Source organism: Vombatus ursinus, unplaced genomic scaffold (genome assembly GCF_900497805.2).
Source record: "Vombatus ursinus unplaced genomic scaffold, bare-nosed wombat genome assembly UNPS02014863.1, whole genome shotgun sequence".
Lineage (NCBI taxonomy): Eukaryota > Metazoa > Chordata > Mammalia > Diprotodontia > Vombatidae > Vombatus > Vombatus ursinus.
Genome location: NW_020954641.1, coordinates 27,510,732 through 27,538,312, shown reverse-complemented (window position 1 = coordinate 27,538,312; position 27,581 = coordinate 27,510,732). Strand labels below are relative to the sequence as shown.

At 39.3% G+C, this 27,581-nt stretch overlaps 2 protein-coding genes across 10 annotated transcripts in view; one reads left to right on the top strand and one right to left on the bottom strand.

Annotated features, from left to right (window-relative positions):
• CNOT8 (CCR4-NOT transcription complex subunit 8) overlaps positions 1 to 14,078 on the top strand; it is a 28,162-nt gene extending 14,084 nt beyond the window's left edge. For 4 of the 8 annotated variants that reach the window (XM_027842010.1, XM_027842004.1, XM_027842005.1 and 1 more), the window contains 2 exons: positions 1,655 to 1,765; positions 3,958 to 5,440. In XM_027842010.1, coding sequence (XP_027697811.1) covers positions 1,655 to 1,765; positions 3,958 to 4,107 — 261 coding nt within the window. In that variant the 3' untranslated portion in view covers positions 4,108 to 5,440. Of the gene's footprint in view, positions 1 to 1,654; positions 1,766 to 3,957; positions 5,441 to 11,807; positions 12,032 to 13,194 lie in introns of those variants that run through there. The other 4 variants (XR_003567296.1, XM_027842008.1, XM_027842007.1 and 1 more) reach the window with 4 other exon arrangements.
• The window catches only part of GEMIN5 (gem nuclear organelle associated protein 5), a 45,800-nt gene continuing 26,007 nt past the window's right edge, over positions 7,789 to 27,581 (bottom strand). The window contains exons 17-28 of one of the 2 annotated variants that reach the window (XM_027842002.1): positions 25,246 to 25,359; positions 24,554 to 24,676; positions 21,374 to 21,469; positions 21,101 to 21,238; positions 20,077 to 20,224; positions 15,011 to 15,130; positions 14,085 to 14,295; positions 12,982 to 13,239; positions 12,090 to 12,252; positions 10,828 to 11,353; positions 9,050 to 9,146; positions 7,789 to 8,368 (exon numbers count right to left, since the gene is read on the bottom strand). In XM_027842002.1, the coding sequence (XP_027697803.1) occupies positions 8,201 to 8,368; positions 9,050 to 9,146; positions 10,828 to 11,353; positions 12,090 to 12,252; positions 12,982 to 13,239; positions 14,085 to 14,295; positions 15,011 to 15,130; positions 20,077 to 20,224; positions 21,101 to 21,238; positions 21,374 to 21,469; positions 24,554 to 24,676; positions 25,246 to 25,359 (2,162 nt within the window). In that variant the 3' untranslated portion in view covers positions 7,789 to 8,200. The remainder of the gene's footprint in view (positions 8,369 to 9,049; positions 9,147 to 10,827; positions 11,354 to 12,089; positions 12,253 to 12,981; positions 13,240 to 14,084; positions 14,296 to 15,010; positions 15,131 to 20,076; positions 20,225 to 21,100; positions 21,239 to 21,373; positions 21,470 to 24,553; positions 24,677 to 25,245; positions 25,360 to 27,581) is intronic. The other variant, XM_027842003.1, reaches the window with a different exon arrangement.

Sequence of the window (27,581 nt, the reverse complement as noted above, 5' to 3'; positions counted from 1 at the left end):
TTTTCCCACATCTTCTCCAACATTTATCATTTTCTTGTGATATTCACTTGATGTTGGGATGTCCTCTATTCTTTAAAGTCCCCTATCTGTTTATTTTCCTATAGGATTAGGCCCAGCTTTGTAGGATAATTTTTTTTGACACTTGCTAGTTACTTTCATTTTTTAATTTATCTATATTTGTTTATTTAATATGTTTTTATTGATATCTTCTTTTCTTACATCAGAAGTGTCAATCTCGAGGCCCCCAGCTTAGAACTCCACAGTATGCCCCAACCAGATTAAAATTGGGAAATGTTTACAGAATAAATAAAAATACAACATAACCTAATGTGTGGTTTTCTGAGTCAATATGTGACCTGCAGGGATTCTTTCTATTTGACACCATTGTCTTACATTGTTATAGTTGTCCAAGTATTCCTCCACCCTCCCAAAGAGCTATTCCATATAACAAATAGTAATTTTTAAAGAGGAAAAAAACCTAGCACAAATAATTGATAACATTGAAAAAAGTCTGAAACATGTAATGTGTAAAACATATGGACTTCCCACCTCTACAGAAGGGTTTGGGTTTGGGGTGTCTTCTCATACTCTTCATTTGGGTCCTCTTTGATCTTTATAATTTTGCTACATTCACTTTTGATTTTTTTAGTGTGTAATTGTTTACATTGTTGTGCAGGATAATTTTTATCCTTGGTTGTAAGTCTCTTGACTTTTGAAATACTGTGCTCCAGGGTCTCTTGTTATGTATATTGGAAGCTGTCAGGTCTTCTGTTATCCTCACTGGTTTCTTGCTACTTGGATTGCTTCTTTCTAGGTGTTTGAAGTATTTTTGTTGTGAGAACTCTGAATTTTGGATATTATATTCCTGGGATTTTTCTTTTTTTTTTTTTCCTAGGAGGGCATCTCTATATTCTCTCAATCTTTACTTTGCTGTCTGATGCTAAGTAGATCTGGACCATCTTTGTGTATGATTCTTAAAATTAGATGTCCAGACTTTTATTGCCATCTGTGCCAATTTGATGGGTGTGAGGTGAACCTCAGGATTGCATTTCTCTAATTAGTGATTGGGAACATTTTTTTCTTAATTGCTGCAATTTGGCTATTTCTTTATTGGAGTGTTTTTTGCATTATACCTTGATGTTGTCATTTGCACAGGTAGTAGATACCTGTCCATTTAACTTTTTTTGTCAGAGCATTCTTTCTTTTATGTGATGCCTTCAAGCCTGGAGCAGTAAAATTAAGGGTAGGAGGACAGGTGAGATGTATTCATATTACCTTTAACCTGGTTGTCTTTGGAGCCACTTTGCTTCTTTCATCCCAATCTCTATGTTCTATAAGGTTTGATATTCAGATACTGATTAGTTGTCATTCCTTTTATGCTAGTATTTTATAGCAGTCTGGATCTTAGGGTAAGACAGGACTCTACCAGACAGGCAGAGTAACTACATAAAGAGAGAAGAAAAGGGTGGAACATAATATTATGTGGGGAAGAAAAGAACTTTAATAACTTTAAGAAGGAGATGCCCCCTGAGGTGAAACCAAGGGCAGATCAAGGGTTAAGCAGGTTCCAAATCTGCATTTTTCAAAGAATGGAATTAGTTTATTCAGATAAAATATTTGATTCTGTAATATTTTTTCCTCCTTCCAACTACAGGGAGGTCTTCAGGAAGTTGCTGATCAGTTGGATTTGCAACGAATTGGCAGGCAGCATCAGGCAGGCTCAGACTCACTGCTCACCGGAATGGCATTCTTCAGGATGAAAGAGGTGGGGCTCAGCTGAGGTGACAAGTGCTGCCTTCACATATTTCAGATACTTCAGATACAAGGGCCAACATGATGGATGAGTATTTTGTTGAGTTGTTTCAGTTGTGTCCAACACTTCATGACCCTATTTGGGGTTTTCTTGGAAGGATACTGAAGTGGTTTGCCATTTCCTTCCCTGGCTCATTTTTACAGATGAAGAACTGAGGCAGACAAGGTTAAATGACTTGCCTTGAGTCTCACAGCTCTTAAGTGTCTGAGGCGAGATTTGAATTCGCAGAGAGGAGTCTTCCTGACTCTAGGCCTGGCACTCTATCCACTTCTTCCATATCTGTCTAGCTGCCCTGATAATGATTATAAAATTCAACAAAAATAGTCATATACGAAACACTACCTAGCTTTTAAAAAATAAGAACCAAAAGAATTAACAAACAACAAACAAATGATATCCTTTTGTGTTTACTTCTAGGCCTGTTTGAAGTTTTAAGAGGTCACTGTTATTGACATTCATGGTTTCCATTAGAATTTGAGGGCATTTGGGGAATAATAACATTTTACACTTTGCCTAATTTTTCATATTTCACATTGCTATAGCCTTTTATAGTTCTATGAAGCATTTTTCCCAAAAACCATGTGAGGCTGGTGTTCAAATATATATTCCCATTTTACAGGGGTAGAAACTAAATCTCAGAGAAGGAAAGTATCTTGTCCTCAATTTTAGGAATGGGAAGTGAAAGTGATAGGATGTGATTTTTTGATTTCCAAGTCTGTTTCTCCTTCCATAACAAGATATTCTGGAGCTCAAATAGTTTAATTCAGTCTGAGGGATAAATGAAACATATAACACTGTGATAGCAGCCCAGTGTCTTTTAATGTGAAAATATTGTAGATAATTAGGCAAGTTGTAATCCATTCAATGTTTTGCTTCCTTCCCAAGATTACCAAAAGAAACTAATTGCTGATTAAAAAAAAACTTGTTAGATTATCAATTTATTTTATTTATGCAGAAGCCTGTTAATTGTAACATGTATTGAGAGTCCTCTGCAACCACCTAATTAAGAATCTGAAAATAGCTTGGAACCCACATTTTAGGCTCCTTATTTACCTACCCTCCTCAATTACTTTTTGAAGTAGAATCTAAGAATGTTAGAGCTGGAAAAGACTATATATCATCTAGTCCAACCTCATTTTACAAATGGAGAAATTGTGGTTAAATGATTTGTCCAAGATCACACAGTCTGAATTGGTCTAGAATATAGAAGTCTTGATTCCCCAGCAAAATGTTCTTTCCTTGGAACACATTGCTTTCTGAAGTGTTAGTATTTACCTTGGAAATTGAAATGTTAATGATGTTGATGCTTTTGAGGCACTGACTTTATGACTTGGTAGGAGGTGATGCATCGTGTCACATTAAGTCAGGAGAACTGGATGCTATCTGAGCTAGAAGTGTGACAAAGGGGATAAATGGAGAGGTGGAAAATGTCGGGTAGGAATAAGTAATACTTGTTTGTAAAGTTTGCAAAAGATTTTTACATACGTTATCTTGTTTGATCTTTACAACAATGCTGTGAGTGTAATGTACTCACTTTAATACATATCACTTTAGAAGTAGAAAGGTACTATCCCCTTTTTACGGATGAGGCACCTGAGGCTCAGAAAGATTATGACTTGCTAGCCAGTGTTGGAAACAGCATTTGAAGTCATGTCTTTCTGAGCTTCTCCCAGTCCTGAGACATTCTAGTTACGAAGATAGCATGATATACAGGAAAGATCACTGGAGATAGGATGTGAAGCTCTGGTGTCAAGCTTACCACATCATTTCTCTAAAATGGTGATTATACTCCCTCTTTCTTTAGAGTTGTTTTGTAAACAGAATATTTTCAAACTATGCAAAGTCCTTTTCTAGTTAGGAAGCAGTTATTACTCAATGAAGTGAAGAGTAAAAGAATGGAAAGTTCCTAAGGGTGTATATATGGCCATTTGAAGCCAGTAGGGACTGAAATTATTCAGTATTATATGCCCTTGTGCTAAAGCACATGCGTACACACACACACGCACAGGCACAAAGCCTTATGCTGATATCAGGTTTACAGTGTTGTGATGGCTAGGACACAGGTGAGTGGTAGAGTGTTTTATTCTTTTAAAAGGCTTCTTCTTACTGTTATTCTCATAATGGTCTTTTTGTCCTTTCTCCAGTTATTTTTTGAGGACAGTATTGATGATGCTAAATACTGTGGTCGGCTCTATGGCCTTGGCACAGGAGTGGCACAGAAACAGAATGAGGATGTGGACTCCGCTCAGGAGAAAATGAGCATACTGGCTATTATCAATAACATGCAACAATAATGACGGGTATGGCTTTGCAGGATGGGCCCAATTCAGTACTGGTGCTTACTGTCCTGACTGGTCTCTGTATGTGTGTATCTCTTTCTCCTTTCCCAACAGAAAGAGCTTCTATTGAGTGAATGGTTTCTACAGTCTGCATTGAGCAGAAAGACTTTTGTTTTACTGAAGACAAGTGATATCTTCATTTTAGATCAGATTAAAGAATTTCACTGTGAATTTGTAAACAAGTCTTTCACCAATCCTCATCCCCAGTCCTTTCCTCTCCAGTTGCCATCTACCACCAGCATCTATGGCTGTCTGGATACCTTTTTAATATCAGGGACAAGTCAGAAACAAACAAGTAAAATGTATATAACTCTTATCTGTTGTCACTCTTTTCATTTTAAAATTTGTTGCTAATCTCTGAGAATAAAGATTTACCTGATACTTAGCTGAGCTGAGATCTGCCAGTGAAAACAGGATAAAATGGTATATTTGTGGACGAGTTTGTACATGCTTGGTTTTTTAAATTCTCCTAAGGGAATTTTTTCTTCCTTATGTCTCCTAGTTTTTCTTCATATTATATAGAAATGAACTGCTTGCTCACTGCTAAAATGGAAACTTTCTTCTCTTAAAAGTAAAAAAAAATCAACTGTTGGTCTACCCTTCAGTCATGGCATTTTCCAGAACTCAATATCTGGCCATTCAGATGTCTTATTGTTCCATCATGCCAGAGACTTGCTGTATCTTGTGCTTCCTTTGAAGTCTTTTTAGGTATTACTTTGATAAAACATCTTGGAATAGATGGAGAGAAAAGCCTCCCAATTTCTGTTTCCTAAACAGCAACTTTGGACCAACTGTCTTCCAAAATAGGAAAATAATTTCAGATGGGGATTTGGGATTCTAGCACTCCTCTTTCTTTTCATTCTCCCTTATTTTTCCCTTCAGTGAGTCTGAAGATAAGGTGAGGAGGTGGTTAAATGTAAGAAGGGCAGCAAAGGGATTCAGTTTTTGTTTATAGAGTTCTCTTGGAAGTAATATTCCCACATCTGCAGTATAAATAAAGCTCAGGACAATTATTTTTCTTTTTGTTTTAAAATCTAGTCATTCAAGAGTTAAGTTGTCTATTTCTTGAATAACTGCAGTGTGGACTCTTTTTTGAAGATCAAAATCCCTGTTGCACTGGAGGGAATGAAACTGGTTACTCACTGAAGTAGATAGCCTTATTTTAACAAGCTTATGGAAGATTCAATTTGTGGTACTTTAATCATGTCTCAGGTATTATAAGCTGGTATTTAAAATGCTTGTAAATATTTATGTTTTTAATTTTGTAAAATAAAGACTTTTTTAACCACTGGTATGGTTTTGTCTTTTCCAGCTGCAAATTGCTGGCCCTGGAACATTATACTCAGCCTCTCTTGATGTGGGAACAATCCCAGTGCCCTTTGTCGGTGCCCACATATCCCTATTTTCATAAACTATGATTGTATACACATCTGTGTGTTTACAATTGGACCTTCTGCCAATTGTGAGGCCTTTGTTTCCTTGACAAATTGTTGATATACTTGCTACAAGGAATTATGGTGATACTGAAGGTCTCCAGCTCCAAACCCAGGTCCTTTGTGAACTGCTGTCGTTCATTGGTCTGGCATAAAAACCCCTAACTGGCCAAACTGTTTTGTGATAGCTAGTCCATCAACTAAGGGGCTAAAGAAGCACATGACAACTATCTTTCAGATTAAAATACCAATTATGTTCACCAAGTGTGCAGGAAAGAATTAGAGTTGCTGTCTTATTATGGTATCCCAAATCTCGTTAGAATTCTGCTTAGGGGTCCTCAGTTGTTTCACTGCAGTACATGATTCCTTTATCCCCAGGCAAAATATTATAATATTTAGGACAATCGCTGAAGACTTAACAGAAATGTAATTTTAAAATGTTTTAGGGGCAGCTAGGTGGCGCAGTGGATAGAGCACCGGCCCTGAAGTCAGGAGGACCTGAGTTCAAACGTGGCCTTAGACCAAACGCTTGACACTTACTAGCTGTGTGACCCTGGGCAAGTCACTTAACCCCAATTGCCTTAAAAAAAAAAATGTTTTAGGAAGAGTAGCCTTCACTGGAATATCAGAATATAACTGGGTTAAGCTGTGGGTCAGGGCTAAATTCCCTTGTAGCTCAGCAACAGTCCTTTTGAACCCACTCCTGTGAATAAGGCTTTTTTTCTATATGAGCATTCTTAATTTTAACAATACCTGCTATCCCTGCTGTGCAATTTATTGCCAGTCTTAGGACCTTCATGTCTTTTTTAACAACTGTCGTAAGAATGTCTCCTCAAGGGGGAGCTAGGTGGCACAGTGGATAGAACACCAGCCCTGAAGTCAGGAGGACCTGAGTTCAAATCTGACCTCAGACCAAACACTAGCTGTGTGACCCTGGGCAAGTCACTTAACCCCAGCTGCCTTAAAAAAAAAAAGTCTCCTCAAGATCCCTCCACAACAGGACTTCCTTTCCAATTTAGAAATAACTCTAGTAGCAATGTTCTAGCTGTGGCTATCTTGCTACAACTTAAGATCATCCTTTCTTTTCATTGGAGTATGGTGTCACTTAAGTACATGGTAAAACTCATCATATGGTTTTGTTAAGATACCCTCTGTATCCAAATAAGACCATTTATTTTAATGCAGAAAATTAAGTTCTACTTTCAACCTTAAGAACACAGCTGGTCAAAATAGTTATTTTTGTTTTCTTTCCTCCTATATCCTGTCATTGACAAAGTGTTACCTGATTATATCCATCTGCGTCTAGGTGATTTTTATTTTTAAAATGGAGTAAAGACAAAAAAGAAAATCTCAGTAGGAAGGCACCTCACCTCAGCAGCAACAGGATTCACTAAAGTCATTAAACTATCTACAAAGCCTGCAGTGATGGAAAACTCCCTTCTAAGGTAGTCCGTTTCTTTGTTGGACAGTTCTCATTTGGAGGATTTTTTTTCTTTTTGTTGAGCTGAAATCTGCCTCTTTATAACTTGTATTCCTTAAGGCCTTCTAGCTCTTCCCTCAAGAGCCAAAGGAATAGAACTCTAATGGGTGAATGACAAACTTTAGCATTGGCATCCTTATACACTGGGCTCTTCTAATAACCAATTTAGATGTTTAACCTACATTTCAAAACCATTTTTAGAATGCAACCAAAATATTTTGTAGAACGCCTATAGTTTATAAAAAGCATGAACAAAAACAGAAGTGCTATTACAAATGTAAACCATAGAGATTTTGAGGTGCCTTTCCTCAGGGTGGTTGCCCTTATAGTCATGAGACATTTTGTACCTTTAACAATTGAGCTGTTCAAACAAATTTCTGCTATATTGGTCTGAATAGAGGCCATTTCTAAAAATATCTTTGAAAGGGGGAAAAAACTCCACTTAACTGTTGTATGAAAGTTGCATTTCTAAGTCATGAGACTTTAGCCCTCCATAATGAGATGCCAAGTGCTAATTCTTTGCAATCAGAAATGTGATTTTACACTTTTTTGGGGGGGTGGGGTGGGGTGAGGGAAGATTACGTGAGAAGCACTTATACTGAGAGCATTTAGGAAGTCTATTTTGACTTTCCTTATCAAGCCTGGATGCTGAAAAAGAGAAGAGACCAGATAACAGACTATGGATGACGCAGGTTGGCAATAACTCCCATCTTCACAGAAGCATATGGTTTAAAATTTTACTTAAAGGCAGCCTGTGTATTTAAGAATGTAACACATTTATCACAATAGAAAAAAATACAAGTTTCTCTTAGTTGGGTAAAACCTACAGGTTTGAAGGTCACTGAGATTGCTATGCTGGGTAATTTCTGAGCAACAACTGCTGGCCTGCCATCATTTTCCCCTCAACAGAAAATGATAGTTGAGGTGAAAGTCCTTTTTAATTTCACAAGCAGAGTTGGGATCCATTATGGACCAATTAGTCTGAGCACATCTGGCCCCTTATTTTATGGATCATCTTTCAGAAGTGTCCACAGCTCAGGAAGAAGGGCCAGGGAGGAGCAAACTGCAGAAGTGAAAAGATGTCCTTTGTCTCAGCCTAGGTATGATAACAATCTTCAGTAAAAGGGCTTCAAATTCACGTGCAGAAAATCTGAAAATTTCTTTTGTAAACTTTGCTTTTGCCATATTTCTGAAGGAGTTCTAAGACTTGTTGCTGCATGTCCAGACTCAAATACCCAGAACACTGGGATCCAATATGAAGCATTACAAGACAGCATTCTAACACATCAGGAAAGGGAAAAGTCTGAAAGAAAAGAGGTCAATATAAATCAGAATGGCCACTAACTATGTAATACTTCTCCAAAGATAAAACTCAAAACATGAGATTCAAAAACAATACTTAAGACTACTGGTCTTAAAGAGGGAATTGGAAATTTAGAATACTGTTCAAATCAAGTTTTAATTTTAATTTACATGAACAACTGAGCTTTATAAAGTAATTTACAGTTACAAAGTACTTTATGATAAAATCTCTCATTTGATATTTATAATAACCTTGTGAGTCTGGTAATGCAAGAACCTGCTGTCATTTTAGAGTTGGGGAAATAAAATTTTAGTGAGAATGATTTATTCAAGGTCTTATGGGAAATAAATTGTTGATAAACCTGAGACTGACATAAGACTTTTGATTCCAAATCCAGGGTTTTTCCCTATTAAATTATCTTATCTGTATCTGGCCTTTTTCCATCTTGATTTGTGATCGTTATGTCTATCCACAATTACCAAATTACTCTGACCATTCATCAATATGTAGGTTCAGAATGACATAGTTTGTTACATGTAGTTAATCCGTTCAGTCTGTTCAAAGAGCAAAATTTTATCCAGAATAATGGCATTTAAGACTAGATAATAATGAATTATTAATGATGGTAGAGTAAACTGAAAAGATGTAGTTTTTAGCAAAGAATATAGTTACAGATTTTACCTTAATATTCTCAGGAAATCCAGCCATTTTCTTATTTGCTTCTGAAAGTCGTTTTGTCAATTCAGCCAGAGAAACTGGTTCATTTACTTGTTCTTTACTGTTAACAGAATACAGAACCACTCTCATATTTTGCTCAAGTAACTGCATACTTTTTCCATTATCCTAAAAGTAAGATTTCTTTAAAATTTCATTGCTTTTCTCTTGTGCATTTAAAGATCAAGGAGAAATATTTAATATAAAACAATTTACAAAACCAAATAATAAACACAATTCTTTAATATAAAAAAAATTGACTAGAACAATAATTTTAAACATTTTGGGTATTTAACTATGATTTGAGAGTCCTGTGCCATTTCTAGTATCTTTTATTTTTTTTTAAAAATAAGGATTTTCTTTCTCCTTCTGGATAAATTCTAGTTCCCTCCCCTCCATTTTCCTTAGCCTAGAAGTATATAATGATGTCTTTCATGACATGAAAACTATAATCAATTTCCACAGATTCCTTATTTGGGACTGCTTACTCTTTTTATGACTATTCAAGAGAGGCAGCTTAATTTTTTTTTAAAATAAAGGACATCAAAAAGGACATTTTTTTAAAAAGGACATTAAAGGAGTTGAACACAATAGTTGTTCAAGAAAATGATAGTTCGTTAGTTTTTTTAACTGAAACATTAATAAATCAAACACATTTTACAACTATTTGTATAATAACTACAGATTTAGACTTGTAAGGAACCTAGTCATTTAGTGAAACTTCTTTTTATAGATGAGGAAAGTGAAGCCCCAGAGAAGAAAAAAGCCAAGCATCAAGCAGCAGGAGTGGAGCTAAAAATTTCAAGACACAAAACATTCCTGACAAATTAGCAGTCACTCTGTTCCAAAAGCTTTCCAAATCATCTCTCCATATAGATATTCTAAAAAAAAATAGTGACGGTGTGTGCAGACTTGGTTTTTTATGATCTGCTGTTTCCTTTTCCTCTATTTCACATAATCTGTTAAGGATTTCTTCATATATATCAACCCAAAGTATAATATTCTATTGCATACATATACATTTTTAACATATACAACAAAGTACATAAAATTATATATTAAACATAAAAGTACATGACTATACTGTACATGATACAAAATATAAATATATGATAGGTAATTTATTTAAAATGTTTATTGTTTGTAATATTTTTCTCTCTTGGATTTGTGATTTCATTGATGTAAGGAAACTGTGAAGAAATTCTGTCCACTACAGATGGGTTATTCTGCAGCTCATCATCTTTAAGGAGCTGCCCACGACACAGATGAAGTGACTTTCCCAGAGTCACACAATCAGTCTGGCTTAGACATGGTACTTCAATACAGGGTTTGTTTTGACTTGACGCTAGTCCTCTACACCTACCATGGCACACTGTGCCTTTTTATACTGACTCATAATTTAGTCATTCCACAACTATCTGTGGGAAACTTTAGGTGTTTGCACTTTTGTTTGTGTATGTGTGAGAATATATTTTGTTATGTTATCTTCTCTGACCATTTGGTGGCAATCCCCCCTTTCCTACATTGACTGGCTTCAGGGAGGAGCCTGCAGCTAACAAGGTGAGTTAGTTATAAATAGCTTCCTGTAGGAATTTTAAACTTTAAAATTTAAAAATGTCAATATGTAAGCATTTAAAGTTTTTCATGTTTTGCTCTAACTCCAAAGTCTAAAATTTTTAAATTAACTGAGAAAGCCCTTGGCCCCTATCCAGCACTCTTTCACCTTGTTTTAGACAATTTCATACCTTTGGCTGTCAGGATTTTCAGAATACAACTGAGACTTCATGGAAGGATCTCCTTCTTCAGCACTGTTCATTGTAGCTTTACAGAGCTGATTTCTCTGATGCTGGCGGATCATTTCTGCTAATGTTTCTTGGACCTCTGTGATAGCTTTCTGGGTACTCTGGAGATCTGCATGCATTTGAGAAATGAGAACCTCACATGCACTTAGTGTAGGTTGTTTTTTCTCTGTGCTTCTTTGGTCTTGCTCTAAATCTGTACTTAGTATGGCTACTTGGGGAAGAACATCATTCAGCTGGGTAAAGGCTTCAGGGTCAGTTACTTCTGGACTGGAGGTATCAGAGAGACCATTCTGCTCACCACCAGAGGCAGTGCCAATAAAAGGCACTGGATCTGCCACGCACTGTATCTGAATGAGGGGAGTCCTAGGCAGGTTCCACCAGAGGTCATAGAGCTGTCCATATGAGAAAAAGGCCTCTAAACTTTTAAAAGCTGGCTCTTCACCCAGTTTCTCTCTCAAATGATCACAGCCTAAGGGAGAGAAAGTGAGATGTAACTTTCCCAATTGCTTATTTGTCTGAAAAGTCCTATTGCTGTATAATTTTTATTATTTTGATATTTCATTTTAATCCTTACCACCCTACAAAGGAGACAACACAGTTTCTGATGGGAACTTAAGGGTATTCCAAGTAAAGACAGACTGGGATGACAAGATGTTATCTACCAAACTGCATACCTAAAGCCAGTGGCTGAAGAAAGCCAAGCATTTCCTACTCCTAGGTGGGGGCATACATGTTAAAAGCAGGAGAAAAGAAGCATTTTACAACTCTTTAGGGATTTCCATCTTTCCTCTGAAGTGATAGCACTAGGCCACACTCACGCGATTTCTATGTTGTGTATCTGTAGAATTATGGCACTCTAATCAGATTGCCGTTCTTCAGTAGCTAATTATGAAGTCTTAAGACATTTTCTTTTTTTTGAGCAGACTGCCTTGTGGTTCTATGGAATTGTTCCCTTTGTAGAACGTGTAAGAAGTCAGTACTTTTTGGTATCTTTCAACCCTGCTGTGGAATCCAAAATTATTGACGAAAGTGAAATGTTTGGATTACTTATGGCTTTCAATGACTTATGCTCCCTCCCTGTCTCCCATCATTAACTATTAACTACTAAGAACATAATCAGAAGGCTCTTCTGGGTTGTGGAGAAAATGTAAGTAATGTGAAACTAATTTTCGTAACTTGGCCCCAAAGAGAGGAAAGCTACTTGCCTTTGGGAAGAAAGAGAGTACAGATTTCTTGCATTAGAGTGAAGTTCCCTGAGTCATAGCTCCGTGTCACAGCTGCAAGGAGAGCTCTGACAGCTTCAGGCCAGGAGGCGGTCTGCTGGCTCAGCACCGCTAAGGTCAGATCATGGGAGATGTGGAACAGGAGCTAGAGCAAGAAGCCAAAGTCTCAATTAATTTCTACTTCAGGGAGAAAGAATGTTATTGGCAACATTTAGCTGGAATATCCTGCCAACAGGGCCCTGTGGACAACTTGGGACCAGGAATTTCCTAACACATAATGCTTATCAACAAGAGCCCATCTTGGTTTCAAGAGAAACTTTCATAAGTTGCATGGCAATTCACATGCACAGTGATTTGACTAGAATTTCTAGTCACAATTTCTAAGTCTTGTTCCACTTACTTAACAGATCACTTCCAGTCCCCCAAAATTTATTATCTCTTTACAAATGAATGGGAACACGACACAAACTGATCTGAAAATGATTTGGCTTTAATGACACTGAAGATACCTTTGGTACTGGCTGGTCTGTTTGTTTTAAATCCCACTCTGAAAATTCCAAGTGAACTACTAATTCTTTGGTTAAGAACTGCAGAACATTAGCACATTACAACTGGAAGGGACAAAAGAGATCATTTAATTCAATCTACTCATTTTATAAATGAAGCAACTGAAGCTCAGGACACGTAATAAGTGGCAGAACTGGAATCCAGTTCTAATTCTAACCTCAGAGTTCTTTAAAGAAAATACATGTTTCCACTTAGAGAAATGAATTGTGGACAGAAATAGATAAACTGTGATTCTACTAGTTTACATGTAGAATACAGATTCTTATTCCCGAGTGGGAACAGTAGCTACGAATGACACATTTGTTACCTGTTTGGAAAGGGTATGACCTGTGGCAGATGGGTACTCGATACTATGTAGCTGCCGAAATGCTGTCTGGTACTGTTCAGTGGTCTCCAAACCAAATGTGCTCTTCCATACTGTGATCACCCTTTCCATGAAGGAACTCTCAGTCCTGATGGCCCAGCTATGGTAGGAAGGGAAGGAGGAACTTTTCCATTCTGATGGCTGACTTTCTTCCAGGTGCTTGGACAGCAATTCATGAAGGCAAAACACCAAACACTGACCCTAGAACACAACCAACCAGAAAGGAACTTTTGTTCAAGAGCCAAGGGGAAAAAGAAGTCAAGAAAAGAACCTGCTTCAGTGGCTGGAGTTCATTCCCTAGGAACTGTATCCCCATGTCTTCTCACTTTCACTTGTAACAAATTAATCTGGGGTCTGTACTGGGACTTCCCTCCTGACGTCTCTAGACGTATCACAGACTGTGCGATGGAGGAGAGGAGAAGAAGGCATTTAATGATTATAGCCTACAGGTGATGCTGTTGGGGGTTTCGTGCTCACTGTGACTGGTGCTTATAAGAATGAGTGAATTGCTAAAAGATATTTCAGGAGGTTTAAAGTAGCTGTGACCCTGTTTCCAAAAAAGGGGCAGAGAGGAACAGATAAGCTTCCAGGTAAATCACATTTATGGCCAGGGTTATGACTGCAGTAAAAAGTCAACTCATCATCAGTGGAATAAGATGGATCAGAAATTAAAACAATTATAAAATAGAACGGGTAGAATTCTAACATAGGTGTCCTGTTAGTAGCAAATGGCCTGGGCTGGAGGGGTGGGTCTTGGACTCTAAGCTATGGACAAACTTCGAGGAACTTTCATAAATTTAAATTTTAATTATAAAAATTCACAAAGCAGCTCATTCTACTTCATTAACTTGCCCACAGCTAGGACTAATGCCAAGTACACAGTACAGTTTCTCAAGAACTAGGACAAGCTTAATAAAACTTGGATATTTAGTAGCATTAGGCACAAGCACCTTATTTTCTATTTCAGTGAGATTTCACTAGGAAAGAATTCCAAGTCTAGGGTTTGGCCTTCTCTATACTTTCCCAAGAGTGAAGTGTGAACTCACTAGCAGGCATTCTTGTTGCTGGAGGACTTCCTGAGCTCCCACCCAGTTCCTGACTGACAGCAGCTCTTGGGCACATCTGAAAGAGAACGATGAAGACAGCTCCTTCTCTTCGGCAATAAGTGCCAACTCTGCAGCTGTTCTAAGAGAAGCCACATCCCCCTTTTTGGCGAGCACTTTAGCTGCATCATAGGCAGAGGTAGCCCCTAAGTAGCTATAACATGAATAGAAAAGAAGAGTACTGACATAGAAATGAAATGATAAAAACAGTGAACTCTTGGGTTGGATTCTTCTAGAACAGGTCTCTATATTCCCACTTCTGCCCCTCTAATAACTTATTTTTCCTTCATGGTATTCTCAAGTACACTAATTTTTCTTCAGTTGTTTCCTCCATGGCTAGATTCAGTGTAGCTTAGTAAATGGAAAATAAGAGCACAGAGGAAAAGCTCAATAAATATCATTAATATAGACCTGTACCCAAAACAGACTTATCCCTTTCCTCCCAAATCTACCTTGTATAAAACCTTAGTGCCAGAATAGGTGTCTCTGGCCCCAGTCTATGCCTATGGTGGTTTTGCCCCCCCCTTTCCAAGGCGTCTCATTTTAGGGGTTCTAAACAGCCTATTTTTTAGCCAACAATATAATTATTGAACTGAACTTTAAAGAGGGAATTCCCTCCCATTTTGCCCACTTGCTGGCACAATGTCACTGGGATAGCATGTCCTTGGCTACACTTGCTGAATGGCTCTAATGGCTTTTAGCATAAATGCCAAAAGGAGAGAGGCTAGTTTTGTCTTCAAGCCTGACTAGACAATTCTAGGTAGACATCTTTTATGGCTGCTCTTCTTGCCCTTATATAATATTCCTCTTTATTGGTGTTTATAGAAAGCTTTGGACTCTGAATTCTCTCTAGTGTCCCCGCTGCCTACCATTTGGCTGCCATGGCGTAATGGCCATCTCTTTCTAGGATTGCTCCCCAACTGCTGTACAGGTCTTTCAATATTGGGTCCTCTGGTCGTAGCCGGGCCTTGGCAATTGCAATGGCTTCCCTAGGGCAGGAAAAGAGAAACAAAGATCAATATCTACTATGTTTAACAGATTGTGGGGAGAGAAAAACAATCCCCTCAAGTTAAGCTTAGCTAAAGACAATACAGATATACATAATGAAATATCCCACACTACCTTGTACTTATGAATAGAAGGAAATGCAGCATATTCTTTCAAATGATGTGTATTCATGGCATTGAATAATAAAAAGATCTCTGGATGTGGTGTCGGAAAACCTGGATCTAAGTGTCCTACTCTGTTATTTAGGAGTCATCTTGGTTCCTCCTCCTTCCCAGAGAACTCTGCTTTATATTCCACTGAAAAAACTGAGGCCATTTGCTCTCTCATATAACTTCTGTCAATATCTCCTCCTTCACCCTTGTCTTAAATGAAGAGGTGGTGCTTCTTGTCAAGACAAACCCTTCCACATGCACAAGTGATCCCGTGCTATCCTTCTCCAGCTGAATGCCCCCTTCATCATTCCTACCCTTTCACTTAACTTCATTCTGTCTACTAGCTGCTTTCCGACTGCCTACAAATATCCACATCTCCCCACCCTCAAAAAGGCTCACTCAGTCCAGCTATCCCTGCTAATTATGGTCCCATATCACTCCTCCCTTTTGTGGCTGAACTCCTTGAGAAGGCTGTCTGTAGTTTGTGCACTTCTGGAGACAATGTTTGGGCTTGTCCTGCTGCTGTTTTCTTAGGGTATTGACAGTTGTGCTATTCCAGGATTTCAGGGACATCTCAGGCTGGGGACCTGAAAGCTTTCATTGATTCCAATGAAAGTATTCCAATCCAGGGCAAGATCTGATTACTGCCCACCCACCCTGGCTGGAGCTCTGCAAGTTCCTGACCTAGGTTGGGCTGGGTCTGAGCAGCAGTCCTGTGAGCTTGCCTCTTGTGTGCTTTAGGTCAACTGCTGCTGGTCTCAACCTCTGATGACTCTGCTGGTTCAGAGCAATAAACTGTAGGTTTCCCTTTGGTTTGGGATTCCTGGTTATCCTGCTGCTGCAGGCTTCAGACTGGGCTAGAAGCTGGAACTGAGCCCCTCTTCTACTCCTGGGGGCATCAGAGATTCTGAACTTGTTCCACTCTCAGTACATAGCCTAGGGCCTGTGACCACTCTTCACCCTGGAATGCCATCTCTGGGTGCAGGTCATCATCTCTATCTACCTGGGATCTCTGACTCTCAACTAGATAGTGAAAGCTGCCAGTTGGCACATGTTCCTGTATCTACCAAGTTTAGAATCTTCTTTGCTGGATCTGGGCCCTCTTCTTGCCCTGGTAGACACCCTTTCCCTATGCTAGAATGCTCTGTTCATACACTCCTAGCCAGGCACAGTCCTCAGGGTCTGCAGACCCCTCTGTGTATCTTCCTATGATGACCTGGCCTGGAAAAATGACTCACTGTGGCTATTTCTTGGATTTCCCGATCAGGTTTAGTTTATTTTCTGGATCTGTTTGTAGGTGTTGGGGGATGGGGGAAGGAGAGCTTAGCTGTACTTCACTCCACCATTTTGGTTCCATCTCCTAACTGCCAAATCTATTGGCCTTTTTTTAATCTTCATTCCTCTTGACCTCTTTGTAACCCTTGATACTGCTGATCACCCTCTCCTTGATATTTTCTCTCTAGGTTTACATGACACTATTCTCTCTTGGTTTTCCTACCTGTCCTACTACTCCCTCTTAGTTTTCTTTGCTTAATTCTCACTCAGGTTGCTCTAACTGTGGGTGTTCCCGGTCCTGAGCTGCCTTCTCTTTTACTTGGTGATCTTACCAGCTCCATTTATCCAGCCCTAAACTCTCTTAACCTCTAGACTCCCGTCTCAAACTATTTACTGGACATCTGAAACTGTTCGTTTTATAGGCACCTTAAACTCAACATGTTCCAAACTGAAACCATTATCTCCCACTTTCCCCATCCCTTTTCCCCCATCTTTCCTATCACTGTGGAAGGCAACACCATCCTCCTAGTCACCTAGGTATCATTGTGTTTCCTCTGTTACCCTCATATTCAATCTGTTGCCAAGCCCTGTCAATTTTACCTTTATATCACCTCTTACATACTTTCTTCTCTCTTTTGACACTGCCACCATCCTGCTGCTGGCCCTCATCACTTCACAACCTGGACTACTGTAACAGCCTACTGGGTTGGTCTCCCCACTTTAAGTCTCTCCCCATTCCAGTCTATCTACCATTCAGTTGTCAAACTTATCTTCCCAAAGCAGAAGTCTGATGTCTGACCATGTCACTCCCTTATTCAATACTTTTTAGTGGCTCCCTAGCACCTTCAGGACCAAATATAAAAATTTCTCCTTGACATTCAAAGCCCTTGATAATCTGACTTCCTCTGCCTTACCTCCCTCACTTAACTCAAAAATTTCAGTGATATGGGCCACCATGCTCTTCTTCACACAAGACACTCCACCTCCCAAATCTGGCCATTTCACTGGCTGTACTCCAGGCCTGGCATTCTCTCCTTCCCTCATCTCCACCTCCTGGCTTCCTTCAAGTCCCAGCTATAATCTGATCATCTTCTTTCTTTTTTTTTTGGCAATTGGGGTTAAGTGACTTGCCCAGGGTCACACAGCTAGTAAGTGTCAAGTGTTTGGTCTGAGGCTGGATTTGAACTCAGGTCCTCCTGACTTCAGGGCCAGTGCTTTATCCACTGAGCTATCTAGCTGCCCTTTAATCTGATCTTCTTAAGAAGCCTTTCCCAATCCCCCTTAATGTTAGTGCCTTTCCTCTGTTGACTATCCCCAGTTTATCCTGTGTGTGTGTGTTAACACACACATAGAGTTTGTATACAGTTGTTTTTATGTGTCTTCCCCATTAGACTGTAACCTCCTTGAGAGCAGGGACTGTCTTTTGCCTTTCTTTGTAGCCCTAGAGCTTAGTTATCATACTGACCTGACTAATTATTCACTGCTATTTACCTCTCAGTTCACCTGTCTATAAAATGCAGATATCAAAGCTGTTACTACTTACATTACAGGGCTGCTGTGAGGAAAATGCTTTATGATGATTTATAAAGTGCTTACAGAATTATGGGTCTTTACTACTATTGCTGGTTCATTCAACAAACAAAAAAAATGCCTGGAGTGTGTGTTCTTCAATATTAAATGATTAGTGACTGTTTAATTACCAAATCTGATGACCTTTTTCTCAAGTCTCAGCCTTTCTAACTTCTCTGGATCATGTAAACTACCAACTACCGTTTCTGGGTACTTTTTCCTCTCCAAGTTTTCATAATATTGCTCTCTCGGTTGTCCTATCTGTCTGGATGCTTTTTTTCAGCCTCTTTTGCGGGATCACCATCCATATTCCCTACTAACTATATCCCCCAAGTGGAAATGTCTCTTTTCTCTCTCTTCCACTCAGTTTTCACAGGTTCAATTAGGAGCTCTATGGGATGACTCCCTAAGCTATACAACTAGCCCTACTCTCTCTCTCCTGAGCTCCAGTTCTGCATTCCCAACTGCCCATTGGACATTTCCTAAACATATGACAAATTCAATATGTTCAAAACAGAATTCCCAAACCCAAGACTCTTCCTAACTTTCTTTCTTCAGCTGAGAGCACCATCATCTTTCCAGTTAAGGTTTGCAATGTAGGAGTCACTGATGGTTTCTCATTTCCCCTCAACCTCTACATCTAACAGGTGCCAAGTTTTGTTGATTTTACCTCCATTAACATCTCCTCCATCCATGTCCTTCACTCCACTCACTTCACAACCACTCTAGTTCAGGCTTCCTTGACTGAGCAACTGCAAGAGATTCTTAGTTTGTCTTCCTGCCTCAAGTCTCTCACCTCTCCAAAACATTCTCCAAACCTTCAGCCAGTGATCAAGCACAGGTCTGATCATGTCACCAACCTCCTTAAAGAGATCCAATGCCTCCCCTATTGCTTCCAGAATTAGAGACAGACACAAGAGTAAAAGTTATCCTTGACTCTTTATAACTACCTCTCCTTGACCTCCTTAGCTTTCATATCAAATTGACACACACTTGTTTTTATCTCCCAAATATCTCTTCTACTTGTCTTCTTTCCACCCACGTGGCCAGCATTTGATCACCTCTTGCCTAGACTATTGCAATAAATTCTCCATTGCGTCCAGTTTTTCTCCTCTTCCATCCATCCTGCACAAGGATGACAAAGCAAACTTCCTAAAGCACAGGTGTGACATGTTACTCTCTTGCTCAGGAATCTTTATAGGCTTCCTTTTACCAAACCTGTCACTGGCATTTAAAGCTCTTAAGTCTGCCTCTTACCTAATTATGGCACATTACTATGTCCCTTTACAAATTCCTTGCTGCAATCAAACTGGCCTACCTGCTATCCCCAGACCTAGGCATTTTACATCCACCTTCATATAAGTTGTCACCTTGTGCCTAGAATGCATTCCCTCCTCATCCCTGCCTCTCAGAATCCTGAACTTTCTTCAAAACTCAACTCTGGCACCAATTTCTGTGTGTATCCCCATCTTTTCCAGAACCACCTAGTTGTTATGCTTCCTTCCCTTCTCCTCAAAGTACCTTATGTTTTTTTAATCTATGTAAATGTTGTGTGACTGCCCCCTGGAGAATATGAACTCACTGAGGGCAGGGGGCTCTTGTTTTGTCTCTGCATCCTCCCTGGCTAGCACAGCTGACATCAGAGAAACAATAAACACTTATACTGATTTGATTTGGACGTGAGTGGATCTGTGCCCAGACAAAGAGTGCTCTAGGGCACTGGACCTGGAATTGTGCCACCAGATTTCAAATCATGGTGCTGTCATTTATTAGCTGTTTGACCTCGAGCAAGGGATTTGCTTCACTTTCCTCATCTACATCATGAAAATGCTGGAACAGGTGACCCATAAGGCACTTTCCAGCTCTAAATCTTATGACCCTATGGCCAAGTGCTCCACCACTAGAAGATTAACAAAAGTCTCTGTGCTGACCTATAGAAGTGGTTTGACTTGAGTAGCTCCACAGCTTCATACACTTTATGGATAGAGAGGAGATGAGAGGCAGCCTTAACATACTGGTCCTGGAAACACAGCTGTTTGGCAAAGGCTTCTACTGTCCACAGCCACATCTGGTAGCCCGCTAGAAAGCAAAAGATAATATGGTTAGCAAGCGTATAACTACACATTTAGGAATCTGCTCAGATTTTCCTTTCTACTGTATTGTTCTTAAGATCCACTACACCAATAACTTAAGGACGCTCTGAAAAGAAAAATAGAATAGTAAGACCTTGAGGAATCATTTTTGACTCTCCCTTATCTGTCATATACAGTTGACTAAGTCAGGTCTGTTGCTTCTACTTCTACAACATCTCTCCTTTCCATTCACACTAAAGTTCAATTCAATAAACATTTATTAATTGACTTATGTGCAATGTATTATGTGTGAATCTGGCAATACAATGATAGATGTGACCCACCATCCCCTACTCTCCAGGAACTTATCAAATAAGGGAGAAAATGATAAGTATGAAGGTCAAGGCAAAGTGCTATGAGAAACCTGAAGACAGAAAGACACACAAATACCCTTAATTTATAGAAAGTAAGGTATAGAGGACAAGTAATTTACCCAAGTCACACAACTGTAGCCAAGCTGAGATTTGAAACCAGGTCCACTGGTTAGGAATTCACAGTTTCTGCTAGGTCATGTTGCTGTTTCAGGAAAGGGAGGAAGAAGAGAGGGACTCAAGAAGGCTTTCAGGTCAACTAATTACAGGTTACACTCAGACTTTATACAAATCTATTTGGGGGAAGGCCTAGATTGGGAACAATAAGTTAAGTGTGGGCTGTTGGTGCCTCCTTTTCAGCTGTCTTATTTCTTTTATGTTAAGCCCAATCTTAAAGGATGATATTAAACTTGTAATGTTTTAAACTGATTTGAAGACCAGCTGGCATTACAAACAGCCGACGTTGATGGGCGGTATCCCAGACCAGAGAAGCGCTCTCCTGACACACATACCTGCTGGCGCCATAGCTACCAGCTGATCAGTCAGTTCTGCCCTCTCTGCAGCAGCCTGGAGGACTCCTTTCAGATCTCCTTTCCACAGCATTAACTGGTGGAATAAATCGGGGTGTCCATTCTCCAAATGACTTTTTCCTATTTGAAAGAGTGTAAGAGAGTGGGAAATTGATTATTGAGGGAAATGGAGAGGAACCACCTCTCCAATACGCTTAGCTACGTCTACCAGAGCAATCACAATGGGAGCTGAAATCAGGGCTTGTGAAACCTCACCTTCTGCCTCGATCATCCTGTATAGGGCTGTCCTGTCTGTGAAGAGTCCCAAGTGAATCCGCTCATTTAGACTAGCAGCCATGTCCTCATTTAACTCTGTGAGTAGGAGGAAAAAAAGTCATACGATGATTTGCTATGTAGGTCATACTGATTTATGTATTTGGTAGTGAACTAAGGATGCTAGGACAGGCTATTATCAACTTCTCATATTAGTGTCCCAGTTGCTGCCAAAGAGGCATTCTGAAATCCTGATTCAAAATTCTCAGAAAGAGACCTCTGTACTCTCTGACTGAAACAGAGATTACTGGCTGTTTGTGTTAATGGAGGTAAGGTCTGAAAATTTAGTGTTTGAGTGGGGCAACCTTAGTTCTTGTACAAATTGCTCCCCACCCTACTCCATCCCCTGCCATTTTTGGTTTTGGCAACTTCTAAGGTGCTAATTTTAGTAGTTATGAATTTGAAGTTGTATTTGGGAAAAAATGAAATTTATCTTACATGTGACAGGCACTCAAAAAAGGTTTGCTGAGTTGAAAATTAAATTTATAAAAGCCCAATAAGTATTTGCTAATGAAATACCTAAAATATAATTTTCAACTAATTCATGCCATATAATGATTTGAATGTAGGTTGTGTTTTCCCTTAAATTAAAGAGATTTATAAAAACTGAAAATGGCCTAAAACTGGTGTTATAGTTTTCTGAGCATCTGTATGTGTGCCCCAGTCAAGAACATCTCATTTTAGGGGCACGATATTATACATACATTGTATATTATACATATTATATGTAATATATTATATATATATATATGTTTAGGGGTCACTTATATTTTGACCAATACTCTATTAATAAAGTCAAGAATCTAACATTAATCCAAATCCATTCATCCTAACTCACTTGAAAGGGTTCCATATGCTCATTTCAAAGGAAAGAAAAAGCTGTGTGACCCTGGGCAAGTCACTTAACCCTAATTGCCTAAAAACAAAAAAACAAAACAAAGCAAAAAAAAAAACCAAAACAAAACAGTAACAAAGGAAAGAAAAAGCAAATACATTCTACAGTTCCTCCCCCTATACTCCAATCAAAAACATTATGACTAAAAACCATGGGAGCTAGCTGCCACATACAGGCACATATCAAAATCTAGCTTCCACTTCTGGTATGTTTGGTAGTGACTTGGCATACATCAAAACTTGCAAGAAGGGCAGCTAGATAGTGCAAAGGATAGAGCTCTGGCCTTGGAGTTAGGAGGACCTGAGTTCAAATCTGGCCTCAGACAATTGACACGTACTAGCTGTTTATGACCCTGTGCAAGTCATTTCACCCCAACTGTCTCACCCAAAAAAACCCCCCAAAACACACACACACACACACACACACACACACACACACAAAACTTGAAAGAGCCAAAAGGTTCACAAAAATAACCTTGATACATATATCATACACACATATAGTGACTGATTTCAAAGTGATACAAAGCAGTAGGAAGTACAATAACCAGGTACTCCTCAAAGAGAAACCTGTGAATGGAAAACCAAAATAGATTATTTAAGCCAATCCAACTTAATAGGTTTTGGGTCAATATATATTTAAAAAAAAAAAAAAAAAAAAGAATAGCAGTTATAGAGTCAGAAGAATTGCGTCTGAATCCCATGCCTGCCACTATTATACATGTGAGCTGGGGCAACCAGATGGCCACAGTGTACAGAGCACACTGGGCCTACAGTCAGGAAAAGCTGAATTCAAATCCAGCCTCAGACACTTACTACCTGTGTGACCTTGGGTAAGTCATTCAATCCTATCTGTCACTTAATTCAGTGACTGGCACACAGCAAGCACTTCATAAATTCTAGTTATTACATCACTTTGCTTCTCTGGGTCTTCGTTTTCTCATCGATAAAATGAGAAAATTGGAAGAGATGACCTCTGAGATTCCTTCCAGCTCTAAAATGTCTGTAAGAACTCAAATATGGGCAATTCCATCCTCCTGGTTCCTCAGGCTCGAAACCTGAGTCATCCTTGATTCCTTACTGTCTCTCACTCACTGTATCCACGCTGTTGCCAAGGCCTGTTAATTTTACCTCTGCAACATCTCTCAAATATGCCCTCTTTTCTCCTGACATTTCCCACTACTCTAGTACAGGCCCTCATCACCCCATGTCTGGACTACTATAATAACCTGCTGGTGGGTCTGCCTGCCTCAAGTCTCTCCCCACTCCAATCCATCCTCTATTCAGCCACTAAAGTGATCTTCCTAAAGTGCAGGTCTGACTATGTCACCCTCCTACTCAATAAACTCCAGTGGTTTCTTATGGCCTCTAGGATCAAATATAAAAGCCTGTTTGGCTTTCAAAGTCCTTTATACCTAGCCCCTTCCTACCTTTCCAGTCTTACTTACTTCACTCCAACATGTACTCTGATCCAGTGACGCTGGCCTCCTGAGTGTTGCATAAACAAGATAGTTCATCTCTCAGAGCATTTTCTCTGGCTATCACGCATGCCTGGAATGTTCTTCTTCCTCTGCTCAGACTACTGACTTCCCTGGCTTCCATTATATCCCAACTAAAATCCCATCTTTTACTGAAAACTTTGCTTAACTCCTCTTAATTCTGGTGCCTTCCCTCTTTTCACTACTTCCTATCTATTCTGTATATAGCATGTGTGCTTTGTATATATTTTTTTGCATGTTGTCTCCCCCATTAGACTGAGGGCAGGGACTGTCTTCTGCCTCTTTTTGTATCCCCAATACTTAGTACAGTGCTTGGCATGTAGTAGGTGCTTAATGTTTTCTGATTGATTGAACCACGGGTAATGGTTAGCTGATTATCTACTAACTATGCTTCTATCTCTCCTCTAGCACTTTCATCATGGATTCCTTGCTCAAAAATTTTAATACTGTCCATAGTCTAGACTAGAGTCTAAAACCTAGTGTGGTACTTAAGATTCTTTATACCAAGCACTATTTTTTCTACATGGAATGCCTTCCTATTCCTCTCTGTCCATTTAATTCCCACCTATCTCTCAGGGCCTCAGTTGAATTCCATAATTTTGATATTCTAAGACAGAAGTGGGAGCTTAAGGGCATGGAGAGGGATAGACAAGCTCTAGATGAGAGTAAATAGTTTCCTGAAGACTGTGAGTAGAGAAGATCTAAGAGGTTAGGAGGTCCTTTCTTGTACCTTTGGAATGTTTCACAGTTGCTAGCACCAAACAGTCTTGGTGGAGCTCCTCTTTGGACCTGTGGTCCAAGGCTGTACTGACAGGTAGAATAGAACGTGCCTTTTTCTTCTTTGCAAGGGCATCTGAAATAGAATGAAAACAGTTTTGCCTTGGCAGTGCTGCTGAGCAAGCAGTTACTGTGTGCTTTCTGTGCATAAGGTCCTAGATCATGCCTTACAGTGGATGGGGAGTTGGGGGTAGATCCTCTCTGTTCATATTGCGTTTATAGTTCAGGTTGGGGGAATGGTGCATACAAATGAAGCAACTCTACTCCAATCATACATAACAAACCAAGCCTGAGGCAGGACAAATTCCTTAATGCTGCATGGTGGCCACACTGGTGAGTGTGTGCTCTGGCACATCCTCCACTCTGTTGGGTAGGCTCCTTGTGTGGCCTACTGACCCACCCCATGTGTACTGGTTGACAGTCCCATGAGTTCCGAGAAGTTCATTGTCAGATAATTATTTTCTTTTGGCCATGGAACTCAAGAAAAGGATATATCCTATATTCTTCCTTGGTCACATCATAAAGACCAAAATGCCACTAGGCTGTTTTTTTTTAAAAGCACAGCCACTCTACCCTAGTTGCAAGAAAATGTACAATTTGGTCCTTTTAGAAACAAGATACATTTTATTTTTTTATGACACAAACCTGACTTCTCTTTAGGTAGATCCTTTTTGGGCACAGTCACTTTGGGATTAATTGGAATTTTTGGCTTTTCAAATCCTGAGGAAATGGATGAGTATGAAGGCAACTCTTTGGAAACTGGAACATGGAAAGAGAAGCACACAATAATGGGCCAATCTTTGATGGAAAAAAATGCCAAGTTTTAAGTCAATGACCAAATCATGAGACATGAGAACCCCTTCACAAATCAAACAAGCACCGTATGATTAAAATCCCTTTGAAAAAGTGAAAACAAATAAAACAAGCAGTCTATATCTGCTAATATTTGGTTGTTTAGAATGTAGAATACATTTTTCCATAGTAACAGCATTATAAATGGTGCTTAGGTTCCCAGGCTAATTTACAACAGCTACAATAATTCATATTTAAGCATCCTTTTAAGTTTTACAAAACGTTTTCTTTAAGACAACCCCGTGAGGTAAGTATTGTATGTGTGTGTATTTGCATGTGCGCACACATGTACACAAACCCATACCCACCCACCACATATAAAATATAAAAATGATATAATATTGAACCAGGGAAGATGAAATGCCAAGAACACTGTCTTCTTCACATTCCTGGTCATGGGACTTTCTCTGGTTTTCACAATAGTAGCTCTAGTGGTAGGGGAAATGCCTGAGGTCTGGGGCTCTGACAATGGGACAATGGAATCTGCTGTACTGATATAGAAGAATTACAACAATCAGTACCTAGCGTTTTAATAATTTTTTTCCTTAATTTTCCAATGCCCACCCCCACTGCCCTGGGCAATTACTTTACCCATTACTTTATAGAGAAAACGAAAGCTATCAGCCTGAAATTCTTTTATTTTTCCTATTCCACACTTCAAAACCTCTCTACGCTTTTAAATAGCCTCCCTTTCTTTACTTTGGTTTTTGAGGAAGTGGGCCTTTTCCATGTTCTTCTCTTCTTATGTCCTTGATTCCCTCCCCTTCTATCCTCTCCAAGAGATTTCATCCCACTGATCATTCCCTCCCTCATCTTCAATTTCTTTCTAACCACTGGTTCTTTCTCTACCACCTACAAATGTACTCAGGCCAGTCTCTATCCTTAAAAATTCTTCTCCTGACCCTGCCACCCCTTCAAGCTATTCATCCTATACTTCTCTCTTTTATTGCCCAATTCCTTGGAAAGAAATCCTTATACTCACTGCCTCTATTGCCTTACCACTCACTCATTTCCAAAATTCTTGCAAACTTGCTTCCTATCCTATTACTTGAATGAAAACTGTACTTTCCAATGCTAAATGGGATGGTCTTTTTCAGGCCTTAAGATGAAGCATGGGATCCTTCTGAGTAGCCTTTCATCCTAGATATACTTTTTCTTCCTCAGCTTCAGTGACATGGCTCTCTCCTACTTCTCTTAAGTGACACCTAGATCACTCTCCAACTTCTGCCTTCTTCTCTAACTTGTCTCCCAGAGCTTTGTTCTGGGTCCTATTTTTTCTTTATGTTTTCTCCTTTGGATACTAGTCCTACAATGACAACTGCTGGCTAGACTAGATGTCCTCAGACATCTCAACCTCAAAATGCCGGATACATAACTCATTATCTTCCCCCTTCTCACCCTCCAAAACCCAACCCTGTTCCAAACTTTCCCTTCTGTTTACGGTGCCACCACCTTTAGGATTACCCAGGTTTGAAGTCCCACAGTCATCCTGGACTCTTTCCTCTTACCCTGATATCCAATTAGTTCTCAAATCTCAACATCTTATATCTGTCCGTTTCTCTCAATGTATATAATCACCATTCTACCTATACCACCTAATTGTTCTTTCTGCATCTAGTCTCTCATGTTCAATCCAAAGGACACAGATTTAGAGCTGGAACGGGCCTTAAAATTCATCAAGCTGAGAAACCTCATTTTCAGATGAGGAAACCGAGGCAAGGAGAAGTTAAACAACTTGCTCAGGATCATATAACTGGCAAATGTTTGAGGTGAGATTTGAACCCAGGTATTCCTAACTCCAAGCCCAGCACTCTACCAACTACTGCATGCTGCTATCCTTCATGAAGCTGTCAAAATAATCAGAGACACAGGTGTGGCTCCTCATTGCCTATAGGAAAAAACAAAAATGTCTCAGTTTGGTATGTAATGTCCTTTCCAATCACATTTGCTTTTCCAGTCTTACTTCATACTACTTTCCCCTTCATTAACGCAATACTCTAAAAATGAATACTCTTCTGACTGCCTACATGTATTCATACAAGCCAACTTATCTCCCCCCATCCTCCAAAATGCACTCCTTTCTCATTCCTCCTTCTAATCTTATTAATTTATTTTGATTTATCAACAAT